Source organism: Drosophila arizonae, chromosome 2 (assembly GCF_054131065.1).
Source record: "Drosophila arizonae isolate 15081-1271.41 chromosome 2, UAZ_ARI_1.0, whole genome shotgun sequence".
Lineage (NCBI taxonomy): Eukaryota > Metazoa > Arthropoda > Insecta > Diptera > Drosophilidae > Drosophila > Drosophila arizonae.
Window position 1 is genome coordinate 8151432 of NC_142922.1, and position 27703 is coordinate 8179134.

General features: G+C 40.5%; 2 protein-coding genes across 2 annotated transcripts; one reads left to right on the top strand and one right to left on the bottom strand.

Moving 5' to 3' along the window:
• Positions 1-1051: 1051 nt before the first annotated feature.
• LOC108608847 (uncharacterized) lies at positions 1052-26673 on the top strand. Its single transcript, XM_089461833.1, has 6 exons — positions 1052-1139; positions 1754-2284; positions 19243-21076; positions 21155-21397; positions 25181-25318; positions 25392-26673. Exons 3-6 carry the CDS (start codon positions 19720-19722, stop codon positions 25670-25672), a joined length of 2019 nt encoding a protein of 672 aa, XP_089317959.1. The 5' UTR covers positions 1052-1139; positions 1754-2284; positions 19243-19719; the 3' UTR covers positions 25673-26673.
• Nasp (Nuclear autoantigenic sperm protein) lies at positions 21513-27664 on the bottom strand. Its single transcript, XM_018000440.2, has 5 exons — positions 27523-27664; positions 23238-23562; positions 22567-23171; positions 22231-22508; positions 21513-22165 (listed from the first exon to the last, which is right to left on the bottom strand). The coding sequence occupies exons 2-5, from the start codon at positions 23537-23539 to the stop codon at positions 21872-21874; spliced, it is 1479 nt and encodes a 492-aa protein (XP_017855929.1). The 5' UTR covers positions 23540-23562; positions 27523-27664; the 3' UTR covers positions 21513-21871.
• Positions 27665-27703: the final 39 nt, after the last annotated feature.

Genomic DNA, 27703 nt, shown 5'->3' on the forward strand with positions numbered 1-27703 from the left:
GTTGTTGTTGAGCGCACACAAACGCAAATGCCAGGGCAAGAGCACGCACACGGACGCACTCACTCACACAGAACAATGCGATTTTTTACACAAGGGCGCCTCCTTTCACGCCCTCCAAGAGGACGCTCAACTTTGCTCATTTGCACCCAATGCCCTCGGGTGTACTAACCAAACCCCAGCTTCGACCCAGCCCCAACCCCCATTACAACACCCCCCCAACTGCCAACTGCCAGCTGCAAACTGCCAACCGACACCGCCCGGCCCCTGTGTGGCACTCCATGGCCCATGCTCCATGCCAAAGATGATATGAAATTTAAATGAGTTCGCATTTTGCAGTGCCAATTGCACAAGAATGTTTTTGGACGTTCACACTGGGCTTATAAGCAGCAATTGGCGTTACTTGGCGCTAGAAAATAGTTGCCTTCTCGTCTCAGATAGTGCCTCGAACGCACGTGGACGTTAATGCACAACGGAAACCGGAAATTTTACTTGTCGCACTGACCGCAGCAAAAACTGAGTAAGCCGAAAACTGCAAGCGGCAAATGACAGGAAGCGACAAAACAAAAACAAAACATAAACAGAGAAACCGTTAACCAATCAAGAGCAATGGTTGTGCATTGTGAACTGCTAAATACCCTGCACTAGGTATAATAATAGAAGTGGTGGATGATTCTATATAATTAATGGAGATCCAAATACTAATTATTTCACATTAAAACTAAATATAAAAATCTTTAAAATCATAAATGAGATATATAATATTTAAAATGCGCATATAATTTATATTTGATTTTCACATTCACTATTCATGTAGATTACAATATTCAAGTAAATCACATATTTATACCCCAATGAATAAAAACAAATAGTGCTGCAGCAGAGGACGAGACAGAAGGGATTCCATAATCTTATTTCAAAATTTAATTATTTACGTGTCTGGTTGCCCGTCTGCCCGTGCGATGCAGAAATGCGCATCGTCCAAGTGTATGAGAAAAAACTCACTCACTCAAACGTAAAGAGCTCAACGAAAGCAAACGAGTCACGAGTCCTTCGGCTCCAAGTCGAGTCATTTGAATGGCTCGTGCTTCAGTCCGTCCTCGGCTCTCGTGCGCAACAGACGTCGCTTTCTGCAGGCGCATGTAAACGATAGTTTAGAACATTTCAAATAGCAATAATAATAGCAATACCAATAGCAATAGCAACAGCAACAACAAGCACAACAACCAACAACCAAAAGTGTCGGCTAGAAAGTTAGCCAAACGAAGCGAAAGCTAAGAATCTACTCAGTCGCATTTGCCGCGTGTGAGTGCCGAAAAGCAAGTGAAAGTGAATTTAAGCGATGCAAGTGCCGTTGCATTTTTGCAGTGTTGTGTAATCGTCATTTTGGCCAGTGCTCCAGTATGTGAAATCGATTAATTAGCAATCGACATCGCCAACGACAGCCGTTGGTATTTTGATCGTGACCCGTTACTTTAATGGCATAGCATTAGTCAGCGTGTGTGTGCCAGTGTGCGTTGGTGTGTGCTTGCGTGTTCATGTGTGTTTGTATGTGTTTTTGTGTGTGTTCAGTGTGACACACTTTGCTGTTGTTGTTATTGTGCTTTGCTTGTCTTGGCCATTGTTGTTGCTCTTTGTGTGCGCTGCGCCTTGTGAAATGTCCTTGATGTCGTCGCTCTGTCTGACTGCCACGCCCCCGCGACACTTAACAAAAAAAAAAAACTTTATTAAATCAAACCGTTTGTGGCTATTCCAGTGACTACACAGTCGCACGAAATTATCGCAGACCAAATGAAATAAACGAAATATGGAAAATTCCTTCAAGTACAACAACTGTGGAGCTATGGAAAAATAAGCAAGCATACATTTTGGGTGTTTACGTCATGTTTGTCTACGCTTAAAGGCGTTTGTATGCCAACAGCCCTATTCATATACATATATAAATGTTATATGTAGAAGTCTGTTCCGTATGTGCGCCTGTGTTTGTTGTGCCTGTCTTTGTGTTAGCCTTTGTATTGGTACTCGTTTAGGCCTCAGTACATCACGTCACATGCCACTAGCCTGACAGTGAATCCAAAATTCTGAAGGCAGCCGCCTCATAAATGCATGCCAACTACTATTTAATATTTATACAGATACAAGCATATTATCCCCAACTGTATAAACTGTACAAACTGTCCAAACTGTCCAAACTGTGTGTAAACTGTTTGCCTAATGCAAATTCAACAAGCTGCACCTACCATTTCCTCTAATAAGCCAACTCGCTGAGCTGTTTGTACAAATTTACGTAAGTGTTGACATCCATTTGCATTCATTACAGACTTACTGCCATACATACATATGTGAATGCGTGCTACATATATATACCGAATCGAAACCAGCTTGAATTGTCAAATGTTATATATTCATATTCATGCTTGAGATTATTCAGTCGATACATATAAACAAACGAAAACACAAACTCCTAACACTTGCGCTTCAAAATTTCTTTTATTCGTATTTTGGTATATAGTTTAGAAAATATATATGTATGTGTATTGATTAGAAATTAATTACACGTTTTTTACTAAACATGAAAAAGGCAACTTTAAGATGCAGTTATACAAATTTCATTGAAATATTTATATTATTTGTTTGTTTTTTAGTCATAAGATAAATATATTTTTATAAATTTGCATTAAAAAAATGGCGTGGAATATCGAAAACATACCAAATTTTATACCTTTTTATACAAGAATTATATTTATATTTATACAAGAATATATACAGTCGACTCTCGAATTATCGAATGTTTGAAATATTAAAAGAGATTCTATAGGGGACTGTATTTAGAATCAAAAGCATTTATAGTTTCGATCTATGACCAGATAGACTTAGGTCGTCTTCCTGATCACTAAAAACATTTATTGTTTATCTAGTCGGTAAAGTTGTTTTCAACATGTTCTGGGTATGAAAAGTATGAATAATTTTCTATGTACTGACTACTTTATATAACTAATCTGAGTAGAATTTTAATCCTCTTAATCTACATAATCTATAATAGATATTGACAATAAGGTACGGCAGTAATTTATTGAATCGCTGTCGTTCACTTAATTGCATTAAAGTAATTTCAGCAAAGTGCATTTACTACGTATCTAGGACACAGAATCGAGTTTAGTTTTCGCTTTTCACATTTCGCATTTTGCATTTGAACTCCCAGTGAAGCTGTCAATTTTGATCAAAATTTGTCGTTTCCTGTCCGCCTCACACATGTCAATTGACAAATCCACTCAGAATCTGAGGTATGCAAATGACATTAGCTCGCGCAGTGCTCATCAAGTCTATAAATAAATGAGGAGGATATGGGCGGATAGTCTGACATTTGAGTAGACGATGACATTTTCCTGACATGCATGAGCATGTCCTTTATGTAAAAGTATGTCTCTGGCTGTCTGCGCGCGTGTATGTGTGTGTCTGTGTGTGTGTGAGAGTGACAGAGCGTGGATTACTCATTTCGCGTTTAATGCGTAAACATAATTTTGCTTTCTCTAACGTTCTGCCGCAAATTCTAACCATCAACAGCCAGCCGCCAGCATCCGCCCTCCCGATGCGTGCGGCTGGAAGATACGAGATAGTCGTTAGCATAGACTCGTTATGTCAGTCCGAATGGTATTCCATGGCAGCGCCGTAATCAGCTAAGCAAATGAGTCTACTGCATCCGGGCCAAGGAGGCAACAACTTAGTTACCCGATGCTGACATGCATGTTAATTTGCCTGGCAACCTGACACTCAACAATGCCTTTGTATTAGGCAGCGCGCAGTGGATGCAGTGGATGCCAGTGAATGGAATCGTTTCCACAATGAAAAGCAACGCAATCAGCGATACGAAACTCTACGAATTGAGTTTGCAGAAAAACTGGATAAACTAAATTAAATTTGCTTGCGGAAATTTTAAGGATCAACATTAATACGGGCGGACAAATTAATATATATTAAGACAGAACAAAACTGATATTACATAATGCACACATACAAACTCTGTTCGTGTATTTAATGGCATACTACTAGATCATAAAATTACCGTTAAGTGTCCAAATCTAATCAATAATAAAAGTCCAAGCACTCAGCTCTGTTGGGCTAATCAAGTATATACATGACGCATATAAACTCTTGCACGAGTTTATAGTTTACGAGGTCAGCCACGCCTCCTGCTGCCTTGCACACTTACTGTGAATGCGGGCTATGTAAACAAAACAATAATGGGCTAAGTAAATGTACATGCTCCAAATATTAATATTTATAGTTTGGCCATTTATTATTTATACCCCGCATAGCAGGGGAACAATGCGAACACGTTGTTTTGCCAGGTGCTCAAAGTATACAAAGTATTTTCTACCTTTTGCTATTTATCTAGAGCTATGTACATTGTGGGCATGTGCTACCAAAGATTTGTTATGCTGGTGATGCACTGCTGCAGACTTTTAATCTTATCCGTCTGTCAGATCCGCTTTGTAAACGTGATGTTAAATCTCGGCGCTTTTTATCTGGCACAACAATAGTTGGCACTGTCAGCAACGGCAGCACTAGAACAGCAGCAGTCCCAGACCCAGCATTATATATGGGCGTCACCCTGGCCAACAGGATTGCATTCACGGCCCACGTTCCGTTCACCTGTCCACCTACATTTTCACCACCTGCCTGCACTCACAGCGCAAAGTTTTTGTCCCCAATGTGAATCGAATCATTTGACATGTGGCACGCGTGTCATGGACTTACACACACACACATACACTCACACAGTTAGCAGGTGTGTGTGCTGGTGCGTGATGCAGAGGCTGAGACAGAGGCAGAGGCAGCTATCAGTTCACTCATTCAACCATTCAGCCATACATCCGTCCATTCGCCCATCCATCGAATCGTTGCTGTTTGCTTTCAAATTTTTGCAATCGTTTTTGACATATGTCGCTAGCATTTCACATCAGACTCTTAGAATTTTGATAGCTTTTGCTATTAGAAAATTATTTCAAAAATTCCATCTTTGCTCCAATGCTTTGCAGGGTATCTCTGCTGTTGGTCATTACAATCGATTGGCTAGCCCAGACCTGCATTTTCTTATTAGCTGCTGTTACCAATTAACTTAATTGAAGCTTATACTAAAAATAATATATAAAGCTAAACGAAAAGCTTTAAATACATTAATTAATTACGATATTTTTTTAAACGAATTTTGTAAGCTAGCGCAGCAATTTCTTCAAGTGTACGCTTACATAAGATAATATTATGTATATGTATATAGAATTATGTGTGCTTATACATCCGACGACATTGCTTAAGGCAGCCATAAATTTGTTTGGCTTAAGATTCCATTAAAGAAAACATTGCCTACTTTTAGGGCCCACGTGCTCAACGATTAAACATTGAAGCGCGCTCACACACATACAAACATATATTGCGCCGTACAATTATTTATGAGAGCCGAGCCATTTATTCGTATGGACATTTTTCGACCGAAATTTCATGTGGAGCAGTTTTGATTTATTGCCCAATCTTGCCATTTGACATGACAACAATAACAATGAGACCTGAAACACCGCTGCAATTATGGAACGACAGCGTGGGCGGCATATTCTTGCTTTCCACGCTAAAAAATATTAAAGAATGTTGCGGTTTCACTTATATACGGTATGTGTGTATCTGGCTTACATTAGTGAAAGAAATAAATCGCTGAATTCCCTTTAAAGAACTTTAAAGTAAATGAGCAAAAACTCTAAATAATGAGAGCAATAGACAGTATCTCTTGGGGTTAAATGTGGGAATATGTTGATGAAATGCAAGTTTATTTTTATAGATATAATATAAAAGTCGAAGCGCCTACAGACTCAAATCGCATAAGCAGATATCAGAAGCAGATAGATTTGAAATTTAGCGAGAACAGAGCGTTATCCATGCTATCGCTTCGCTTGCAACTTATTTATTTTAAATGTTATCCTCTTCTGTTGTTCATTTGCTCCCAGCGGAATTGACAGCTTAAGTTGTGTGTTAATTCGCTAGCAGCCCGGCAGGCCAATCAGATTAATATATGCAAATAAAGTGAAAGAAATAAATGCGAGTTGTTGCTTAAATGCTTAAATGCGACTATCGCAATTCCCTTAAGTACATAGCTTTTATTTAAATATATATATATATATAAATATATATATAAATATATATATATGTTTGCAAATATGTCTGCACATTACAGAAGTATTTGTAAATATTCGCATTCTTCTCCGAATTATTATTGCCAAGAGGGCAAACAAATGAGGAAAGAACCCACATTGGATTACTTTGGATAATGAAATGTGGACAAAGTTCAAGCTGTTGCTGCCTGTTTAATGTTGTTATTATAACTAAAAGCTTTTAAAATAAGCCCAAAATAAAAGAAGTAAAAATGTCGCATGTTATGCTAAAGTGACTGACTGTCTGTTCCTTGTCCTTAACTTAATTTGTGCAGCCAACGTTAGTTCATCTTTGGCTGAATTTTCAAGATCTGCATAAGGTGTGATTACAATGCATCGAATGAAGAAATATTTTCAGGACTAGAAATTCTATGAAAACATTTTTAATGACACTTACTTAAATTTTTTGCTCTTATCACTCACTCTTTTATGCTGCCATTCAGTTACTACCTCCACTCTCTCTCTCTCTCTCTCTCTCTCTCTTTATTTTCGCCGATTTCTTTCAAATTTATTGCTATACATATAATTACTTTCTCAGGTTTCCTTTGCCTTTGCCTTGAGCAGTAAATTTAACATCTGTCGATACGGAAAGCAACAAAAAAGGGAAAACTGTAAAAAAAAAAAAAAAAAAAAAAACCCTTAAGTAAATTAAGCAGATGTTTACCGACCCACGAAAATTCAAAGACTTTTTGGAGCAGAATTTCGTGAACCCGGTCTCATTAACGTCAGCTTCGGTAAGCTTCTCCACTTGCACCTCCACAGTCGGCCATCCCATTGTTCTTTGGCGTAAGTTGAAATCATTCTCTGCGCTTTTGTGTAAATGTTTTTAGTTTTGTTTTGTTGCGCTGCCTGTGTTTGCGAAACTTTTGGGCAACGCTCAATTGAAATTCACATTTCCAGATTGGCAGAACCAAGTACTTTGAAATTCAATATGGCTTATAAACAACGTGTGCCAAGTATTGTAGAAGGAGTATATGGCAAATGCTTATATAGATTCCAACGGAATCTGCTTGAAAAATGAGCGCAAAGAAGGAATAAAGGACGAGCCCAAAGACTTGATAAATTGCGTTATTCGAGTCTAAGCAAAGACACGCAAGGCCAGATGTGTATATGTATATATATGTCTATATATTATATACATACATATATATGTATATATATCTCTTCTACTGCAGACGAACAAAGACAGACAGGGCTTGAATCGTTATCTTAAGTGCTACAAGTGCTTGGCCAGCTGACTGGAATTGTTTTGTGCTCGACTCGAATTGATTTAGGTTTTCGTTACCAGCTGCTTTAACGCTTCATTGGCCAGGCAGACAGATAGACAGTCAAATGAACACACAGAGAGACAGACACTGACCAAACACACTGAATTATGCAAACAAACAAACAAACAAACAAACGCAGATCAAATCGAGAGTGCCCTTGGTAGCGCTGATGATATCCTGCACAATGATTTGATTGGCTTGATTGGTAATCAATAACATTGCATGATATGCCAAAATGAAATATTTAATATCTAGTCTCAGTATAGACAGACAGCTGAATTTTAGTACCAATTGATGATATACATAGATATATTTCATTTATGACTGACCTAATTGGAAATTGATATGTGACCCAATCTAATCTAAGCGCTAATAATATTCGTTGCATATGTCTAATATACCCCATGTTCTGCTTATACTGGGTATAGCAAACAAACCAAACCAACAAGCGGTTACTTTATCGGGCCTTTCATACGCCCCGTTGTACGCGATTTTGTGAGTTTCAATTTCAATGATTCATTGATGTTTGCAATGCAATTGAAAATGTGAATTATTAGCCTACAGCCAATGGAGAAATGCTCGTAAATTCAACAACAATCATATTATTCAAAACCTTCATAAACATATAATATATACATATATAAATATATACATTTTCATTTCCATTCAGGTCAAAGTTCAGTCCTAATGCTGTTTGGTTGATCGCCTTTCCAATTAAGCGTTTATTACGTATACGAGGGGTATACTTAGCTGCTAGCTGGTTAAGTGAGCATTGACGTCAGTGCCGCAATGGGAAAGACAGCTGCAGCAAACGCAATTCAACACGCAATGCGATTGCCAAGTGATTTTCACATGATTTCCAGCCAAACAACGTGGCCAAAAATAGAAAATGACACAAGCTGCTGGCAATGTAAACTTGGTTGACACTTGGCTCCTGCTGCTGCTTCAGCTCCTGGCAGGAAACTTTCGCACTATTCAAACAGAATCGAGGACTCGGAAGCTCTCAGCAGCAGACGCAGCGCACCTAATGTCACCGACTTTGGCATTTGACAGGAAGTCGACCTGTCCCATGGCTTCAACAAGTCGCAATTTATGCAAAATTATGCAGCCAGGCGTTCTAATTGTTGCTGTCTGCCAGGCTCACAATTTACAGCTCGCAATTGCAATGTTGATTTAGTTTATGGGCGCGCGACATGCATAGGCCGATGGGGGCGGCCAACAGGGTCTCCGATCTGGGCAAAAGTCAATTTCAGTGGCGTCGTTTATCGCATTTCCGTAAAATCGATGGCTAAAGCCGAACTTCTTTCATTTGCTGCACAAAAAAAACGAAGCACTGCGTTCATTTTGTCCACTGGACTTTTTGCTGTTATTGGCTGCAGGACAAAGTTATTGAGTTTTGCTATGTTTGCCTACACAGCGTATACGTGATATTTGTGTATGTAAAGCAAACTTGGGTTCAGCTGGCGCAGCAGCAGCTGTTCAAGTAGCTGAGTGCTAGAGGAAAAACTTTTGGCTTAAATAAATGTTTATAAGTATATAACAATAACTAACTTTTCGTTTAAAGTTGGAACGAAATTTAAATAAATTCTAGAGAATTTGGCATTTCTACTCTGCTAATATATAAGCTGTAGTGCTCGGTTAGCCGCCTTCCACATGCGAATATTAAGATATAATTTCATTTAACAGAGCCATAAATATTAGCTAAGTGCGCAGCCATTTCGCAAATCGATTCAACTTGGCTGCGCTTGAAAACGGTTTAAGCAAATTGCTGCGTTAGATAAAACAGACAACAAATGAGCTTCGAAATTGTTTTTTCCATGCCAACAGACAGATATGCAATCAGCACAGCAGTACTATATATACTTATACTCAACCGATATCAGGCGAAACGTGCACCAGCCGGGGGATGTTTGAATATTAATGTGTTGCTCGTTCTATGAAAATGCAGAGCCATTCGTTTTAGCACCACAGACACACACACACACACACACTTATATACATATGCTTGTAGCCTCTTCGGTGTGCATATGGAAACGTTTTGCTTTAAATAATATAATCCACCCAATTCGATTGCTGTCAACGTGTCGTATGCGCAATTTTGCGCAATAAAAAATTGGTTGATAACTGGCGAGCATTCGCATGCATAAGTATGTGTGCGTGTATATATGTATATGTGTATGTTTGTGTGTAATGGTGATTTATATTTAACACATATTAGAAGGTCCTAAGTCAACTGCGAAATTGGCTCTGCCAACGATCGGTCGATAATGTGACGAGCCCAGCAAAAAATTTAGCAAAATTCTGAAATTTTTGCTGCATCATTTGGCAGGGAGCTTAAATATTTATATTCAATTTGACATTTAGTAGCCTTGGGCTCTTAAATTTCAAATGCAGGCCAAAGAGAGCAGCAGCAGGAGGCCTAATCCTTCTCTGAGCAAAGAAGCAAGACAAAGAAACAGCGGAGGCTGTCTGACGGCGGGGTCAGTTCCACTGCTCGGGGGCAGTGCTGACAATGCTGTCAGTGTCGCCAGTCGCTCTCCACTCCCCCCACCTCCTTCTCCCACATCCACCCTTCCTGCCGCTGCCTTGACATATCTTGGCTATAGGCACAAAAATGTTCTTCTTCTTTTTTCAAATTGACCCGCATAACAGACGCTTTGACATCATCGCTAGATACAAACAAACACACACACACGCAGAGACACACAGAATACCCATGTGATTCACAGTCAAGTGTAGCTCTGCTATAAGGCAGGTGCATTCCCAAATGACATATGTCCTCTGCCCGGCTCGAAAATTTACCTAATGAACTACAAATCATTGCCAATCTGACTGCTTCATCAGCGGCACTTTGCTTAATTAGAAATGCATTTCAGGCTAATTATGCAATTGCAAGAGGCTTGCCCCAAGTGTGACGTAAGATACGAAGAAAGGGTTATGAAGAAGGTATGAAGAATAAGCTAAATATAATATTTATTAAATGTCTCTTTAAAGATGATATCAGCAAATATTGTGCTGTGTATAAAAAAGGAAGAAGGCCACATTCCATTCCTATTCACTTTAAGTTGTCCCTTTCTTTTTTAGTTTCCAGCTTTGTTGTCCGTCAATGTGTCATCATAAAATTCTTATAGTCACATTCCCTATTAATGTGCTTTAAGAGGGGGAAGACTATCGAGCGTTCGCCCCTTTGAGCTCGGATGCCATAAAAACGTTCATGTTGCCTGCGCATTAAGCAAAACTCTGGCAAACTTTACGACTTTAGATTCGGATTTGGCTTTGGCTTTGGCCTTGAGGCTTGAGACTTTGCGTCCTGGTTTGCTTTTACGGAAGCAGACGGCAAATCGAAATGCGCCCATAGTAAAACAGAAGAAGCTCTTCGAGACTGCTCGATGATACCCTGACCAATTGATATTCCAATCATTCTGCAACTTTATGCACACATACATAAGATGTCATCACACGCCGCAAAGCCTGCGCTTTAACGCGCAGTAGGACGCGCGCTTGGGCTGGCAGGTTGGGCATTTATGAGATTATTGTCGAGCATTCTTTGTAAACATATGACTTAATGAAACTTGAGAACATTGGGATAGTTTGCCAAAGGTCTCTGTATTGAAATGCTTTACAATTGAGGAAAGGAGGGTCGGTATCAAATCTGTAAATTACAAAGTATCGTTAACTTATACCCAAATTGAGACTCAGGCTAAAATGTCAGTTAGGTCAAAAAACAAAATCATTTTCGATTATTTCGATAAAAAACGACGATTATCGAAAAATAAAGCAACTCGTACTTATGTACCACGAGTATGCATGCAAATTCAGCTCTAGCTCTTATAACTTCTGAGATCGACGCACTCATACGGACGGACGGACGGACGGACGGACGGACGGACGGACGGACGGACGGACGGACGGACGGACGGACGGACGGACGGACGGACAGACGGACAGGGCTATATCGACTCAGCTCGTCACGCTGATCAAGAATATATATACTTTGTGGGGTCTGCCACGCCTCCTTCTGCCCGTTACATACTTTTTCACAAAACCATTATACCCTGATTTCCCATTTTCAATGGGTTCAGGGTATAAAAACGCATAAATTCTTATGTAGGGCGCCAGTTAGTTATAAATAATCGAGAGAGAGAGAGAGAGAGAGAGAGAGAGGGAGAGTGAGAGAGAGAGGGAGAGAGTGAAATAAAATAAGTGCACAAATGACGGCCTTGAATGCGTTTATTTTTGGCAGCGTTGCCCGAATTTCATTTCATGTTTCACATTGCGCATACGACGCGTTGCGCGCCCGCCAATCGGGCGGCGGAAGCACCACTGACAACTTCCATGACAGGCAGCTGGCCAAGAATTGAGTTAGCGCACAAGCGGCTGCTGCTGCTGCAGCAGATCGACAATTACGAAACTCGAATACCCTTCAGATGGCGCTGCTCTCTAAGCCTGCAATTAGCTCGCAATTTGCGTCCTCACATTTTATTGGCGCCTCCTTTCGAGCAAGCTCGAGTGCAACCAATGCACTATGGGGAATTTTGCCGTTTTTCGGGTATTTAGTCATTTTTGCGAAGTATGAAAATTTATAATTTTTTTATGTTAACATCTTAATAAAACTCCAAACTTTAAGGTACTGTACCCAAAATGTTGAATAACAGTCCACTGTTAAGCCTAACAGCTGTTAAAGTCAGCTGTTATCTTCGAAAAGCATTTGCCTTCAGCTTACAATTTGTGGTAGCCGATTTTCAAATCATCGTTATTCAATGACCAGACATTATTTTTGAGAAATTTAAAAAGGATATGAATTTTTAGGGCTTCTTCTATGCGTTGGCTTAAAAACCAATTGATGTTTGAACTTATTTTAATCATTTATTGTATAATTAGCAAATGTTGTCAAATTTCATTTCTTGTAAATAAAATTAAACTTTGCAAAGACATATAAAACAGCCCCAGGGGCGCACCAGTGTAATTCCAATTGCATGTTATAGAGTAATCAATTGGAATCTTAGTGCCTTTGTCTCAATGTGCACTTTTGCGCACAACCGGCGCAAATCAATTTTTAGCAGGTGACTATGAGCTGACCTGTGTGATATTTGGCTCAATGAAAAAGGCAACTATAACCAAGAAATAGTAATTTAGATTTTTTTTAAGGCGAAACTAAATAAGACTAATATTGATTCAACTTATTAATGATATTAAAAAAGCAAAAGCCGCTTTTTTGCCAAAATATAAATGCCAAATGGAAGAAATGCAGCAGGAACAAAAACTAGCTGAGAACTATGAATGACTGCCTATGACAGCAAATGTTTATAAAATAATTGTTCATTTGAGGCAGATTATGGAAAATACTGTAGGCATTTTTGGCAAGGCAGCGTCTAATTTGCACAACCAGGTCTATAAATCAGACTAATTTCATCACGCATAGAAGGATAGCAGAATCCATAATTTCGCTGATGGTTGATAGAGCAATGGATACATCTGATCAGATTATTTCTTCAGCAAATCTTTAGAAACGAGTTTGAAAGCATATAGGTCGCTGTCTAATGAAGTTGTACGTCTTGTATTATGTAAAGTTGAAGGCACAATAAAATCAGTTGAAGAACCCGAATTTTTTCAGCGGATCAATATTTCTGGCTGATCTGGAACTCGAAACTGAAGAAAACTAATTTCGATTTTATGAAAGTTCGACTGTTTTCAATTAAAATTATTATTTTAAAGTATAAACAAGCAAAATTCTTTAAAAAAAAAAATTTTTTAATACAAAATTTTAATTAATTTTTTTTGGGTGGGCGGTGACACGCCCATTTTTCTAAAATATATTTCTGATGGTATACATATTAATAATACAAAAACCGGATCAAAAAATCTGGCTTAGTTTTCAAGTTATTAATTAATACCCGATAATTTGGATTTTTCCCCATAGTGCAATGGCCACTTAAATTTAATGGCCACCTTTTGCACCACTCGAACTGCTGTGACACAGTTAGCACCACACACACGCACACACACACACACGCACATAGAGAGGGAAAGGCATAGACACACCCACGCCAATGAAATTATTGTCTGTTGGCAGCAAATATCTATTATCTATATATGTGTGCGTGCGTGTGTGTGTGTTCGTAAAATAAACTGCTTTTATCTAGTTATTGCTGTTGTTTACTCTACTACAGCCATTGCCATGAAAACACTTTTCATATTGTACAAATGTTTGTCTCCTCAACAGACAAACTATTTATTTAGGCCAAACATATACATATATATGTATTAGATTTTGCATGGAAAATATTATTAAATATCGCATTTGCTGCAAATTTTATAAATTTAATGGTTAGACACTTTTCTAGACTACGTCGGACAATTTACAAATATTGCTCAACAATATATACCTGCCTCTCCATCTGTCTCTCTTTCTGTCTGCCTAACAAGTGCAAGGGACTTAAGGGGATTAAGTTGTCTTTATATGTATATTCAGCAGCATTCTTTTCGTATTTATATTAAGGTAAAACGAAGCTGGAGTGCTTGTAGCAACAGAGAGTGTTCCCATTGGTCACTTAAGGCTCGACTGCAACGATCGTTACCTAAGGCCGGGCTCTACATTTGAGCACATCTAGGGGCTTGAATGATAGTCGCCCTATATAAAGGGTAGCAGCTGCAGCATTTCTTCAGTCATCCAGGCCTAGTGGGGGTCAGTTGTGCATTGCAGTCAAATGAAGTGAAGTGAAGTGTGTTCAGCAAAGCATTGGAGACTTAGAGGAAATACTTGTAGGAAATTTTTCTACGAAATAGGAAATTCTTAGAGAAATACTGAGAGGAACTACTGAGAGGAAACACTTTGAGGAAATAAGTAGATGAAATTCTTAGAAGAAATACTCAGAAGAAATTCTTGGAGAAAGCAATTAGAAGAAAATCTTGGAGGAAATACTTTAAAAATATTTAGAAGAAACACTTGGAGCAAACTGAGGAATTATATTTAAGAAATACAGGGCTAAATCGCTTAAGCTCATCGTCTCCTTCTGTCTGTTACATACATTTAACGAAACCATTATACCCCGATTTCCCATTTTCAATGGGTTCAGTGTATAATAAAGGAAACTGGAAAGTTAAACACTTTTCTTTTGTACATATATCATTAGGCGGGCTCAACGACTTGTTTCTAATCGATAATAATAAAAAGTTAGATGCTCTATGTTTATTATGACCTCTAAGTTCTATCGTGCTTGCTATTGCAATTTGACCTTTCCACTCTTGCTAAGCTTTACCAAGTTGACGGAAGCAAAGGGCTGAATCATTTACATGCTATATTATTATCACAGGTTTCCTATTAAAGTTTTTAAATTATTTATATGCGAAATATGCATTCCAAGCATTATCCCGATTAGTTTAAGTCTTAAGCACAACAACACGAGCAAGCCAAATATTTAACTGCAAGCGCATTTGAAGTATCATTCGCTTAGTACTAAAAATAAGCCCACTTCTGTCCTAAAGATTCCCCTAGGCCAACTTATGCGCATAATTAACTGGAAATTGCATGAAATAAGTTTTAATTAACTTGGCAATTTGCAGGCAAGCCATTTTTTTGCGCTGCTTGAGAAACGGCTAGCAGACTAAATAAATAACTTGGCAACAACTTAGGCAGGCCTTGGAGCTTGCTCTCGCTCGGACGTGCAGTCAGATGAGACAGCCTCTGCGAGTCGGTGCAAGAAAGTGCTGTCGAGGCGTATTAACAAAAACTTTCGTAGCTGCGGCGCCCGAAAGTAGGCAATGAATTTTACGCTTTCAAAATATAAATTTGCATTGCGTCATTTGCAATGCGACTGGGCAGGACAGCTGTAGGACGAGTCATGGACGTGACTGGGGGCGCCTGAAATAGTGACTTTGTCTGCCTCGACCAATTCATGGTGACCCCTTTTGGGTGGAGCAGGAGGAGGAGGAGGCGGAAAGGGCCAGCTGGGGCTGGTAAGCAGAACCAGAAAAATTGTTGGGCCGCCGTTAATTGTCAAGGCAACAGCGTTGCCACGGCAACAACAACAGTAACACCAGCAACAACAACAGCAACAACAATAACAAATGCGCAATCAGCTCGCCTGTCACTTGCATAAGTGTGTGTGTCTGTGAATAGGTGTCTGCGTATGTGTCTGTGTGTAATAAAGTGCCATTTTAATTACATGCATAAAATGTCGCAGTACTTGAAAAAAAAGAGAATATAAGGGAAGTTAAGTCGCCCGGCAATTGTTGCAACACATGTTGTTCAAAGTGGATGCAGCTGCAACCCCGTCAGGGGCTTTAAAACCAACCCATTATGTCACTTTCAGAGCTTAACAATAAAATAAATTGTGATTAATTTCGTAATAATCCAAAGAATTCAAACCACACATATGTTTTTTTTTATAATAATTTTTTATATTTATTTAAGAGAATGACTTGTTAGTGTAAAGCAGACATTTTTTTTTATCAAATATCAGTTAGTTTTTTCACGCAGATTCACGCATTGATTATTTAATTAATATTGACTCAAGTAATTTATATATTGTGTACAAATATTTGTAAATTTTATATAATTTAATTATATATCTGGTGCATTTCTCTGACTGTTCAGCAGCACAAAATGCAATGAGTAGCAGCTGAATAGCTATATAAAAAGTATAGATGATTCATTATACAACTCAAATTCAAATTTAATAAAATCCTTATTTTTTCATAGGTATATCTGCTTAGTCCAGTTAGATACTGGACACTTCAGTGATCAAATATAGATATTTCTGATATATATATATATATATATATATATATATATATATATATATATATATATATATATATATCTACATATCAATGATTCTATATATGAGAATATTTAGCTTGCAATAAGAATATTTAGTCGTAGCTAAACTTAAGCAAACTACTATTTTTTGAGACAATTTTTCTAATTGCCCTTCTCAACTAGGATAAAATAAATGTTAATAAATTATATGATTACTTAAATTTAATTGTGATTCTCATAACTGTTTTAGTTGTATAAGACTTTCTGGCATGGCATCTATGGTTTCGTTGTTGGGAAAGTTTTTATACCATTTTCTTATTAGAAAAGAAAATGTGTTAAGCTGCGCTCAACTTTTGCAACTGGAACCGGAGCAGGACAAAGTTCCCATGGGCTGCTTTAAGTATCCAAGGCAACTATAAACTTTTGGGAACACACTCAAGCATACACCTAAACATCAGTGTGAGTGTGCTGAGTCCTGGTTGTATTGCTGAGAGCTTGTGACATTGGAGCAACTTCAGGGCGCCTCCTGATGCCCGTGAGCAAACTCTTCTGAGAACGACAATATTGACTATCGAGTTTTGACCAACATCGAGGAACAAAACACAATCAACGGCGCCTCAACAACAGCTACCGTTCATCCGGTAGCATGTGTGTTAATTAAAATCCTGTCAAGACTCCAATTAGCCTTTGGGTTGAAGACAACGATGATAAAACCACACTCCGTCTATTGGCATATCAATTATGCACGCAACAGATTTGCATGCCACTTTATTTTGTTTCCATTAAATATTTATCAAACTGTTCGAGCGGAGAGCTCTCGCAGAGAGATATGTCCTGCAAAGACCTTTGCTGCAATCTACACGGAAAGTCACGTACACAGCCGCCTAACGGGCCAGGACGACATTACCCACTTAGACTCCAGGCTCTCGTTGCAATCAGCAATAATTTATAACGTTATAAATAATAGAAACTGTATTAAATATTCCACTCGAATGGTGCCAGCTGCAAGCTATGCCTTATATGCCCAACTAAATAACAAAGGCAATAAAATCTCATGTCAATTTGACAGATAAACAAGAACATAAACCGGTATCAAACGAGTGGACATAATTAATTCTCGTTTCATTTGGAAACATACAATAAAATAGTTGTCTTAAATGGCATTTAGTGCAGAGGCATGTGCAAGGGCTGAAAATAAGAAGTAGCCGACTGGCAAATGCCCTGTACTGTACTGAGGAGGCAACTGCTAGCTATATTATACAAATTTCCTTTGGTAATCTAGCTTTGATGTTGATTGGACTTCAGCTGATCTGATCAGCTTATAATTGTTGATTTAAAGTGCATATAAAAGGAAAGTTAGGGCGTGGTGGCAAAATTAAGTACTAAATAGTACAAATAAGTGTTAAAGTACTTAATCTATATCATCTGCGAAGTCAATCATGCCTTCCTAATCTGTCGATCTGCACGCCTCTTGGTCCATCCGTCTCTCTGTTCGCCTGTTCGTCTATTTATAAGCTTTAGAGCTTGATATGAGGATCGTACGTCATTCTATAATAATTTTCTATATCCACGAATCGATCAATTTAATCAAGCTGAATTTTATGAACTTTATCTATTCTCAAATTATATCAAAATTTGCTTTCTAGGGCTTGTCGTCTCATTTTCAGTAATAATATTAAACTAAATTTTAATTTATAATACAAATGGCATTAAAATGACTGACATATGACTGGAGCGTCCTGGAATAATATTTGGGATTCATCTATTTACTGAAAATCAAGTCTAAATAAAACAAAGTGCAAATATAAAATATGTATTAAAACCTTAGTTATTTGGTCTTTCATGCACCGCAAATAGTTTCATTTAGTTTAATGAAAAAAGTCAAGGAAACCGCAGTTGCGGCATTCCAGCTGCTGACCGCGGAATAAAGGAATGCAAATGGCATGCGGAATGCAGAGATGTGGCTATGATATACGGTTGGAGCGGATCTACTGCACCTGCTGCATAAATGTGTGTGTGTGACTAAGTAGATGGCGAAAATGAATGCTCCTACCCTTTTTTATGGCCTGGCCAAAATTTGAATTGCTGCAACGGTTGCAGCTAAGCCACCTCCACTTGGCATCCAGTCGGATTTCCGCTGGGCGCTGAGGTTGTGAGGCGGCCGTACAAAATGCAACAAACATACTTTGGTCTCGAGGTGAGCCACAGGGCCGGACGGGGTCGGAACAGGTCGGGTCGGGGCGGTTCGGGTCGGCTCATGTCTGAGGAGCATTTCGAATTCCGGGTGTGAGCAGCATAAAATTGAATTAGTTTCGGGTCATTGTGCTTGGAATTGCAAATGCAATTATGCTTCGTATTATTCATATCGTAGACAGCGCATACAAGCCGAAGGATTATGCAATTTACATGCCATAAGAGGGTGTTTATTATCTTCATGTTACACATGAATCATTTTAGATTAGTTTACAAGATTCTTTGGTACTCAAACGGGCTAATCTATCTCTTCGTCTCTCCCTTGCAGTCTCTTGAAAATTGACTTTTGCATAATTTTATTTAAATAGTTTACAAAGATTTTTTCATGCTTTTTACATCCTTTTCGTTTAATTTTAATTAAAATAATCGGTATATTTTTTATGAATTTTTAGTATTTGAATTATAAAACAATTATTAGGAATATCTACTACTCAGATTTTCTTGATTTCATGTTAAATTATCTTATCTAGAAAACACCAAACAGTTCATAATTCATATTTAAATACATTTACTGTGATCTTTCACTGTTATCGTTACCATAATGAATGCATCTATGCATCCCATAATGAACTTAGTAAATGTTGCTTTGATTGTTTCATTGTTGCACGCAGTAATATTAATATTAGCGCTAATTGATCTATAAGTAATTAGTAATTTAGTTTACTTTGTATTTCGACTCTTTATCTAACTCTCTCTATCTCTATCTATCTCGACTTCTTCAAAACTCATGTTGTACATTTGTTTTCTCTACTTCTTTTTTTAGAGCTTCAAGCTAAACCAAAAAAAAAATTTGTATAACGTAGAGAGAAATCATCAGAAATCAAAAACCAAATAACCATAAGAAATAACCATAACAAAAACAGTATTGAAAAACAAACCAAACATAACTGTAAATTGGTATATACAAACGAGCCTGTTGCAGCAAACAGTAAACAAACAAACAAACAACAACAATAACAAACGCCGCTAGTAGTTTCCTTTTGTGGCACAAGCGAAAATTACATTTTGCATAGTAGACTTTTAGGCGTCGCACTCAATTTAGTTGAAAAGCAACAACAGCTTCAACAGATACAAGAACAACAAGAACAACAGCAACACCTTCAATAGCATCCATCTGAACATCCAACATCAAGCAAGCAAGCAAGCAAGCCACAACCACAGCCACAACCACCACCAAACCACCACGAACCACATGAGCTTGAACAAGATCAAAAAGCGCGAAAGCTCCGATTTATGACTGATGCGTGCCAAGGGCGCTGGCAGCGCTGTCGGCGTCGGCGTCGGCGTTGGCGTTGGCGTCAGCGTTGGCAGCGGCAGTCGGTACAAGGTGACGGCCCGATGTGTGCCAGAAGTGAGCATCACATCGCCGACCAGTGTCAGCCAGCTCCAGTTGCAGCAGCTGCAGCAGCAACAACAACAACAACAACATGATGCACCCAACAAACACATAACGCTGCTGCGCAGCCGCTCACAGCCAACGTCTAACAGCATTTTCTCGCCAGGCTTAGGCTTGGCAGCGGGCGGCGTCACTCTGGTCGAGGAGGAGGACTTCAGTTTGATAACAGCGGAGCCAGCCAGTGGCAGCGGCGCCAGCAAGAGCGTGCTGCAGCGCCAGCTGGCAACAACCACCCAAGTAGACGAGCAGCAACAGCAGGAGCAGCAGCAGCTGGAACAGGAGCAGCAGCAACTGCAGCAACAGCAGACGCTTGGCGAGATTGAGGCACCCAACGAGCTGACACCGCTGGTGGAGGAGCGGTGCGCCGCTGCCACTGCCACAAACGCTGTGGCATCTGCACAAAATCCAAGCACATCGAACACGACCAATCGGTACAGTCACAACTCGAAGACGACGCGCTCCTGGCCCGTCATCTACCGCAATCCGCATCACTGCGATTACGAGGCGCTCTACGTGCAGCAGCAATCGCCGACGCCGCCGCCGCCGGCACAGCAGTCGTCGCAATCCTTTAAGCAGAACTGTTACTCGAATCAGTTCAAGCAATCGATTGTCTACTCCAGCAGCAATGAGGAGCTGCCGGGTGGGCCGGAGGTAGCGGATATCACGCCACGCCAGACCACATGTTATTACTTTGCGCCCAGCCGGCACAATAGCATTTATGAGCATCCCTCGTCCGTTGTTGGCGGCTCCTTGCAGTTCGACGCGGCCAGCAACGCAGCGACCACAGCAGCAGCAGCCGCTGCCGTCGAGAGCCTGAGGAGGAGCAACAGCATCCTGCTCAGACAGAACAGCTGCGCCAAGGTTATACAGCGCAGGGGAAGCGGCAGTGCCGGTGCCGCTGCCTTGGACACATCCACATCGCTTAGCTCACACATGGACGGAATGGGCATGGGCAGTGGAACCGGAGCCAGCGCCTGCTGCTCCAGCTGCTGCATGGGTCCTCCACCCGTGCTGTTCCTGTTCGTCACGCTGCTAATGACCACCAGCGCCACGGCCATGCTCTGCGCCGCCATAATGACTGACCACTGGGAGCACGTGACGTGGGATCGCACTAGTCTGGACCGTTACTCGAATCGGTCGGGTCTGCATCTGGAGTGGCTATTGGACGAGCAGGTGGCCATGCTTAAACCAGACAAAAGAGGCAAGTCAGATAATTCGAAATTCAGTTCCAATTAACATTCGTAAACTCTGATGAAATGCTTTATCAATTACTTTCCAGCTGACCATCGTTTCCGGCGCGACTCCGTTTTCCTGGTGCCCATGCACGGCGGCATCTGGACGCTGTGCATTGATCTGCCCATAGCGCAGCTGCAGGAGCTGCGCCGCAATCCGAAATTTCCGCGCGGTGCGCCGCCCTGTGTCAACTACCTGGCCGGATCGATGGAGAATGCGCGCGGCGAGGAGCAGCGCAACGATTGGCAGCACAGTGAGTCACAGGTCATCACACTGCAGCCCCATCTGAGTACGTATTGTGGCGCAATCCAGCCCCGGAGCCTAATTTCCAAACAGCTCTTACCTCTAGACTCACACACACTTTAGTTTGCACACTTTTTTTTTTTTTTTTGTGTATTAACAAGTTTTTGTGTTGTGAGGCAATTTCGTTTTTATTATTAATTCAATCGTTTTGCTCTCGATCATTTTGTTTCTTTTAAATAGTATAAAAACATTATTTTATGTACGCACTTAGCACTAGTTGTGATTGTAATCTTACAGACTTATAGAAAATGGTTGTTGTGAACATCAAAAACAAATAGCATATTCTTAAACAGAACGAGGCTTGGGATAGAATAAGCTTGTGTGTGTGTGTTTACGTATATATGTGTGTGTTTTAAGTAATTGATGTGTTGGTGTTGTTGTTTGTGTTTGTGTTTGTGTTTGAGTGTTTGTTTGTATTTGAGTGAGTCTACAGCTGGAATGTGCAGTCTTCGAGCGATGTCTAAACAGCAGCACGCTTGGCCGGCGAACAGAGAGCTTCGGCCTCCGAGCTGGGCTCCTCGGGCTTCTTGCGTTTGATCAGATGCGTGATATCTGTGGGCTTGGCCGAGCTGCTGCTGATGGCCGACGACGAAGCAGCCGAAGAGGAACTTGATGGAGCTCCATTGGCAGCGGCGCCGCTACCAGCTGCTGCGGCTGCTGTCGATGATGAGGCAGCTGAATCTCCACCGGCGTTGCTGCTGCTGCTCATTGGCTTGATGTAGCTGTCCAAGGCGGCGCGCACCTCAGCAATGGTCTGAAATGATTTAGTGTTAGTATCGACTCTGCGTATGGTTAAAATCTTCCTGAATTCTGACTCACCTGCGCCTGTGTTTCTTCAATCTCCTGAATCTTGACCAGAATCTCCTGTCTAGTCTCTTCCAAGTCTAGCATGTTGTTCTTGTCACGCTCGGTGGGATTCTCCTTTTTCTTGATTTCGGCAATTTCCTCCTCGATAAGCACGCTGGAATTGCGCAAGGCACCGGCGCCCTCCTTGTTCTGCTGCTGCATGAGATGAGTTAGTCCGATCTTGTAGTGCAGCTCGGCCAGTGCACGGCGATTTCTATTAGGCAGCTCTGAATGTATCTTCAGCGCTTTATCTGCAATTCGTACACAAGTTAGCCGGACATTCAACTTTCTATCAGCTCAAACTATTACCGTAATCATCACGAGCAGCATCCAGAATACCATTCTCAAATTCAATATTGGCCAGTTCGGTTTGCACGTCAGCCAGGTAAGGCAAGCCGCTGAGACCCTGTCGCGAGAATATCTTGGCCGCCGCCTCGAGTATCTCCCAAGCCAACTGCAAGCTACCGCTTACACCTTCGGCATCCTCGTTGTCCTCCTCTGCCTGGTCCACATCCATGGAACCTGGCGCGCCGTTACTGGTACTTGGAGCCACTTCACCATTGGAGGTGCTTGGACGCTCATCTTCGGCGTTAGATGCTGCAGAATTGCTATTGCTGCTGCTTACTTCATCGACTCCCGTAGGTGGCTTGGTGCCACTGGCAACATCTGACTTAGCCTGGTCGGCATCGCCTGTGGAGTCCGCCTCGTCGGCAGTACCTTCTTTAATGCTCTCCAGTTTTTTGCCATTTGCATCACCATTTGCCTTAGCCACCGCTGGCTTCTCTCCATTGGCCTCGCCCTCTTCGTCCTCCTCTTCATCAACATCCTCATCCTCATCATCATCGGCTGCCTCATCGGGCACATCGATCACTTTGTTCTCATCCAGTGCCATCGCAATCAACGCCTTTGCATAACTGCACGCAACGAGAGAGAACATGTTAATTATTTCGATCTGATTGCTATATCATCGAACTACTCACAGTAGCAGTGGCTGTCCCAGCTCATCGGCCAGTTCGCCGTAAACTTCCTCGTATAGCTGGCACACTTGACTCAGCTCATCGGCTGCCTCGTCGTAGCTCTTCACTAGAAAGTTACGGGATCCCTGACTGAACAGCTCCTTGCCCTTCAGGATTTTTTCGGCACGTATTTGCTCCGGATTTAAAGCACTTTCTGAAGGCTGCTTATCGGGCGTGGTGTCCGCAGCAACGGGCTCATTGGCTGTTTTCTCTGGCGCTGCATCGGCAGCACCGGCCGTGACAATTGCTTCTGCTTCAGCGGACATTTTAACGTTTCTCGTGAATTTAACTGCAATGGGATAGAAATATTATATGTGAATTTGTTTATAGCAAAATATTAAGTTGTATTATAAACATTTATAAATATTGCATTTTTTGTTTTTTGTATTTTTGTAATGCATTTATAATTACAATTACATTCGCTTAAACACATAATAGTCTGGCGCCTAATCCAATTTGAGTCCTTAAGTAAATCCCTTGCTCCCACAACTGAATTCCAACAACTTTTGTAGAGATTGTGCCCTAGACGTCACTTTCGATGTATGTAGCGAGACCGAAGAGAACCGCAATTTAAAAAACAAAATAAACAACAATTTTATCCACACGTTTTACTCGTATTTTTCGCATTTCGTATCACAGCCAAATAGCTAGCTTACTGTCCAGCCGCAGCTGTCACAGCACATACATATGTACACAAATTCATTTATCTGGCTCACTGATTCACACGCAGTGGCTTAAAGCGGCATCGCCTCACCTCACGCTGCCCGCACCTTTCACAAGTCATTAACACAAATCCCCAATCGAGAAGGATTCCAAAATTGCTGAAAATCCGGGTGTGCCAGAACTGTAGATGCCCTACAAGCGAGAAGTTAGTAACTGCCCACAGTACATTGGGAAAGGGAATTTATCGAAGTTATTTATAATGAATATATCACTCTAATGTTTAAAACACAAACTGATTTCCAGCATTTTTAGTATGTAAGAGTCTCCGAGAGCCAATAAAAACCTTTTTGTGCTATACACTTCTATAACATCATGTTGCCTCGTATTAAACCACACACAATGGGTATAAAAGCCGAAAGAGCAACAACTACCAGAAATGGGTACAATAAACGTCCGTGAATCCACCCAGGCAATGACATCAAATGCATATAGTAATTACCAGCAGTTCCTGGGTTTAATGCCAGACCATTGTCGATATCGAACCGCACACGTGTGTCCCCCGACCCCAATCAGCTCACCATGTTCGTTGGGTCGCCTTGCGCACGTATAAGAAAAGAAAGCAACAAAAAATGGGTCATCGTGTGGTTGGGGCTTGGATTTTGCGCTGCATGGGTGGTGCTCACCCACTCCACCTCCTGCAGGCATTGTAAATCGCAATTGCCACTTTGGTTTTTGGACGAGTTAGTTCTAAAGGCTGCCGCGGTGGGCTTTTAATTGGCCCAGTTAGTGTAGCGCATGGAGTAATTGGTTTTATCAGTGTTTTGATTGCGAGTATTATGGGCTAGTTGAAATTAATGGCACGTGCCAGATGGATTTAAGGCTCTTGAGCGACATTGAAAAGCGAGCATATGGGGCAACATGAGCAAAAAGATAGAAATTGGTATATATCGAGTTAAGCCTAACTAATGAAATACTGCAAGATATAAAAGTCAAACATATAAAAGGTTATACATTTGGTCATCAAAAGTCATCCAACAAATATCTAATATCTAACATAATCCCAAGCTTCTATATCCATAACACAATCAGCTTATATGTGTAGCTCTCGCTTTCGCTTTCGCTTAACAATTCATTCTTTATGTTTCGTCAACCTTTGTAAATGATGTCAACTTGAATACATCAAAGTAAAAGCCGCAGCTAATTAAAATTTGTCTTGATTGAAAAAAAAAAAAAAACACACACAGGAATGCAAAACCTGTCCATATCCTGCTCACTAGTCTGTCTCATCATTCTGGGCAGCGCCGCATTGGTGGGCGCCTTTGGCGTGTGCCAGCGCCAAATAAGCGCCATCCTTATTACGGGCGTCATGTATCTGCTTGCTGGTGAGCTCAACCGGAAATCCGACACCGGAATGGTATCCATTTGATCTCAACTAATTTCCTTCTCTGTTCGCAGCTTTATTTGCGCTATTCACGCTGATGATAATTCACTTTAAGCGGCAGCAGGGACGACCCATGCTGGACAGCGACTATGACGGCACCGTCGATGGCATTGTGGCCCGGCCGGGAGGTGTGGCCATTGTGGCCAAGCCGTTGCTGGGCGCTCGGGTATTTCTAACCTCGTGGAGCCTGGATCTGGGCTGGGGCGGCGTAGTGCTGTGCGCCATCACGTCAGTGCTGTGGATTCTGCTCTCGAAGATCATGCGCTACAACCCATTCTCGGCTCTTATGATTTAGCTAAACGCCCTGCCGCTCGGCGGCTATGGGAACTATGATAGCTACGATAGCTATAATGGCTATTATGGCAGCTACGGCAGCACCAACAGTAGCAGCAGCGGCGCTAGCGCCAGTTTCCTGCTGGCGGGCGCCTCAACGTCGACGCGGCATGCGGAGCACCGGGGCAAGGGCAAATACATACTCTGAACTGTCCCAGATCGCAACAAACAACAAAAACCTTGATTTAACTCTCCTGCTTCCACACTGTATGTTTAACGGTTTATCATTTCGATTTGTTTTGAATGCGCGCCCTTTACTCAGTTAACAGTGTTGGAAAATGTACCAAAACGCGACAACCGCAACAAATCAATTGCCTTGTTCTTATATTATATACGTATACTTATAAAACAAAAGAAACTTTATCTGAAATTTATTGTAAATCAAATTTACGACTATCTATCTATCTATATGTCTATATGAAACACTCGCAATTTTTGTATACATTATCTTTAAATACTTAGCTAATCTACACCAAACAACTTTACACACGCACACACATACACACACACAATTATAGGCCACAACGACATTTGTTATATAGATTTGAGATGGTTCGGGATTTATTTACAAACTCCCAAACTGGGCTTTTGCTTCTGAAACGCTTAACTAGTAAAAATTTCGCTTGCTTAGCAAATTTCTAGCATATTTCAAGAACTAAACTTAATGGGCCTTTTCAAAATTCCTGGCTATACTAGTTTGTGTGTTTCCAAACAGCATTAACCAATAGATCAAACTAATACAACTATCAAAATATATAAATACTATTCATAGAGTGCTTTAAGCTATGGTTTACAAAACTTATTCTATTTGTATAGGTGCATCCACTTGGAAAAAAACAAAAAAAAACAAACAAACAAAGAAAACCAACAAGTGTATTTTTATGCAATTGCTTTGCCTTAAACAAAAAATTAAAAGACAAAACCTAATTATATTAATTAAAATTATTTAAAACAACATTAAAATTGTACAATTTCTTTTGGGACTCTGAAAATTGGAAAGACAATTACGATCGATCTATTTATAAAGCAGGCGACACATCTGCCGAATGTTTATTAAATTTTAAATGTTAAACAAAATATCAGGCAAGAAGCGAACGAAGGTTCATTAGCATTGAGCACGACTGTTGCTGCTGCGCTGCGTCTGCGGCTGCGGCTGCTTAAGCAAATATGTAAATGAACTCGCAAAATAAATTATATATAATATTGAAAAAAGAAGTTAAAAAAGAGCCCGCCAAATTCAATAAGTTGCAACGAGGATCTGAGGATCTGGGTCAGGGGAGCGAGTCATACATAGCTCAACAGATAAAATGGCTCAAGTTGTTTTATTAGCACACACTGCAAACAATTAAATACACACATCTATATAAGCATGTACGTACGTATGCATGTATTTGTGTACATGTGTAAACGGCAAAGAGATCGAGATTACAAAACAACGCAAAAAAGTTCATTCACCTGTGTGAGTGCGTGCGTGTCTGTGTGTCTGTTTTTTTTTTTTTTTTTGCGCGCATCGCAACGCGTTTGTTTTTGCGCGTGTGTGTGTGTGTAAGCCCGCCATTCGCCGCCTGCTACTGTCACACGCTGAAAGACACACACCGGTAACGCTAACGGACTTTTTTTTAACCCAAAAAACTACAAAAACAATTCGCATCTTCGCAGACAACAAATGGAATTGCAACAATTTATAGCGATTTTGTACATTAGATTCGCGAATCCGAAAATTCGCATGGTCGACCTTACATGTGTGTGTGCCGCTATGCATGTTTCTTTCAGGCGCCTAAATAAGCAATATTTCACTTTATGAACACTTACCTGTAGGTGGAGAATCTTTAACAAAAAACAATTAACAAAATTTTCACAATTCGAGCACTTAAATTACGCTTATTTGCAAAAATTATATGAGTAAGCGCCGCGAAATGCTAAAAAAGATAGATGAATTGTCGCTGCTTTATCGATAACTAAGCAACGTTTGTGGTCACACTGTGTATAACTT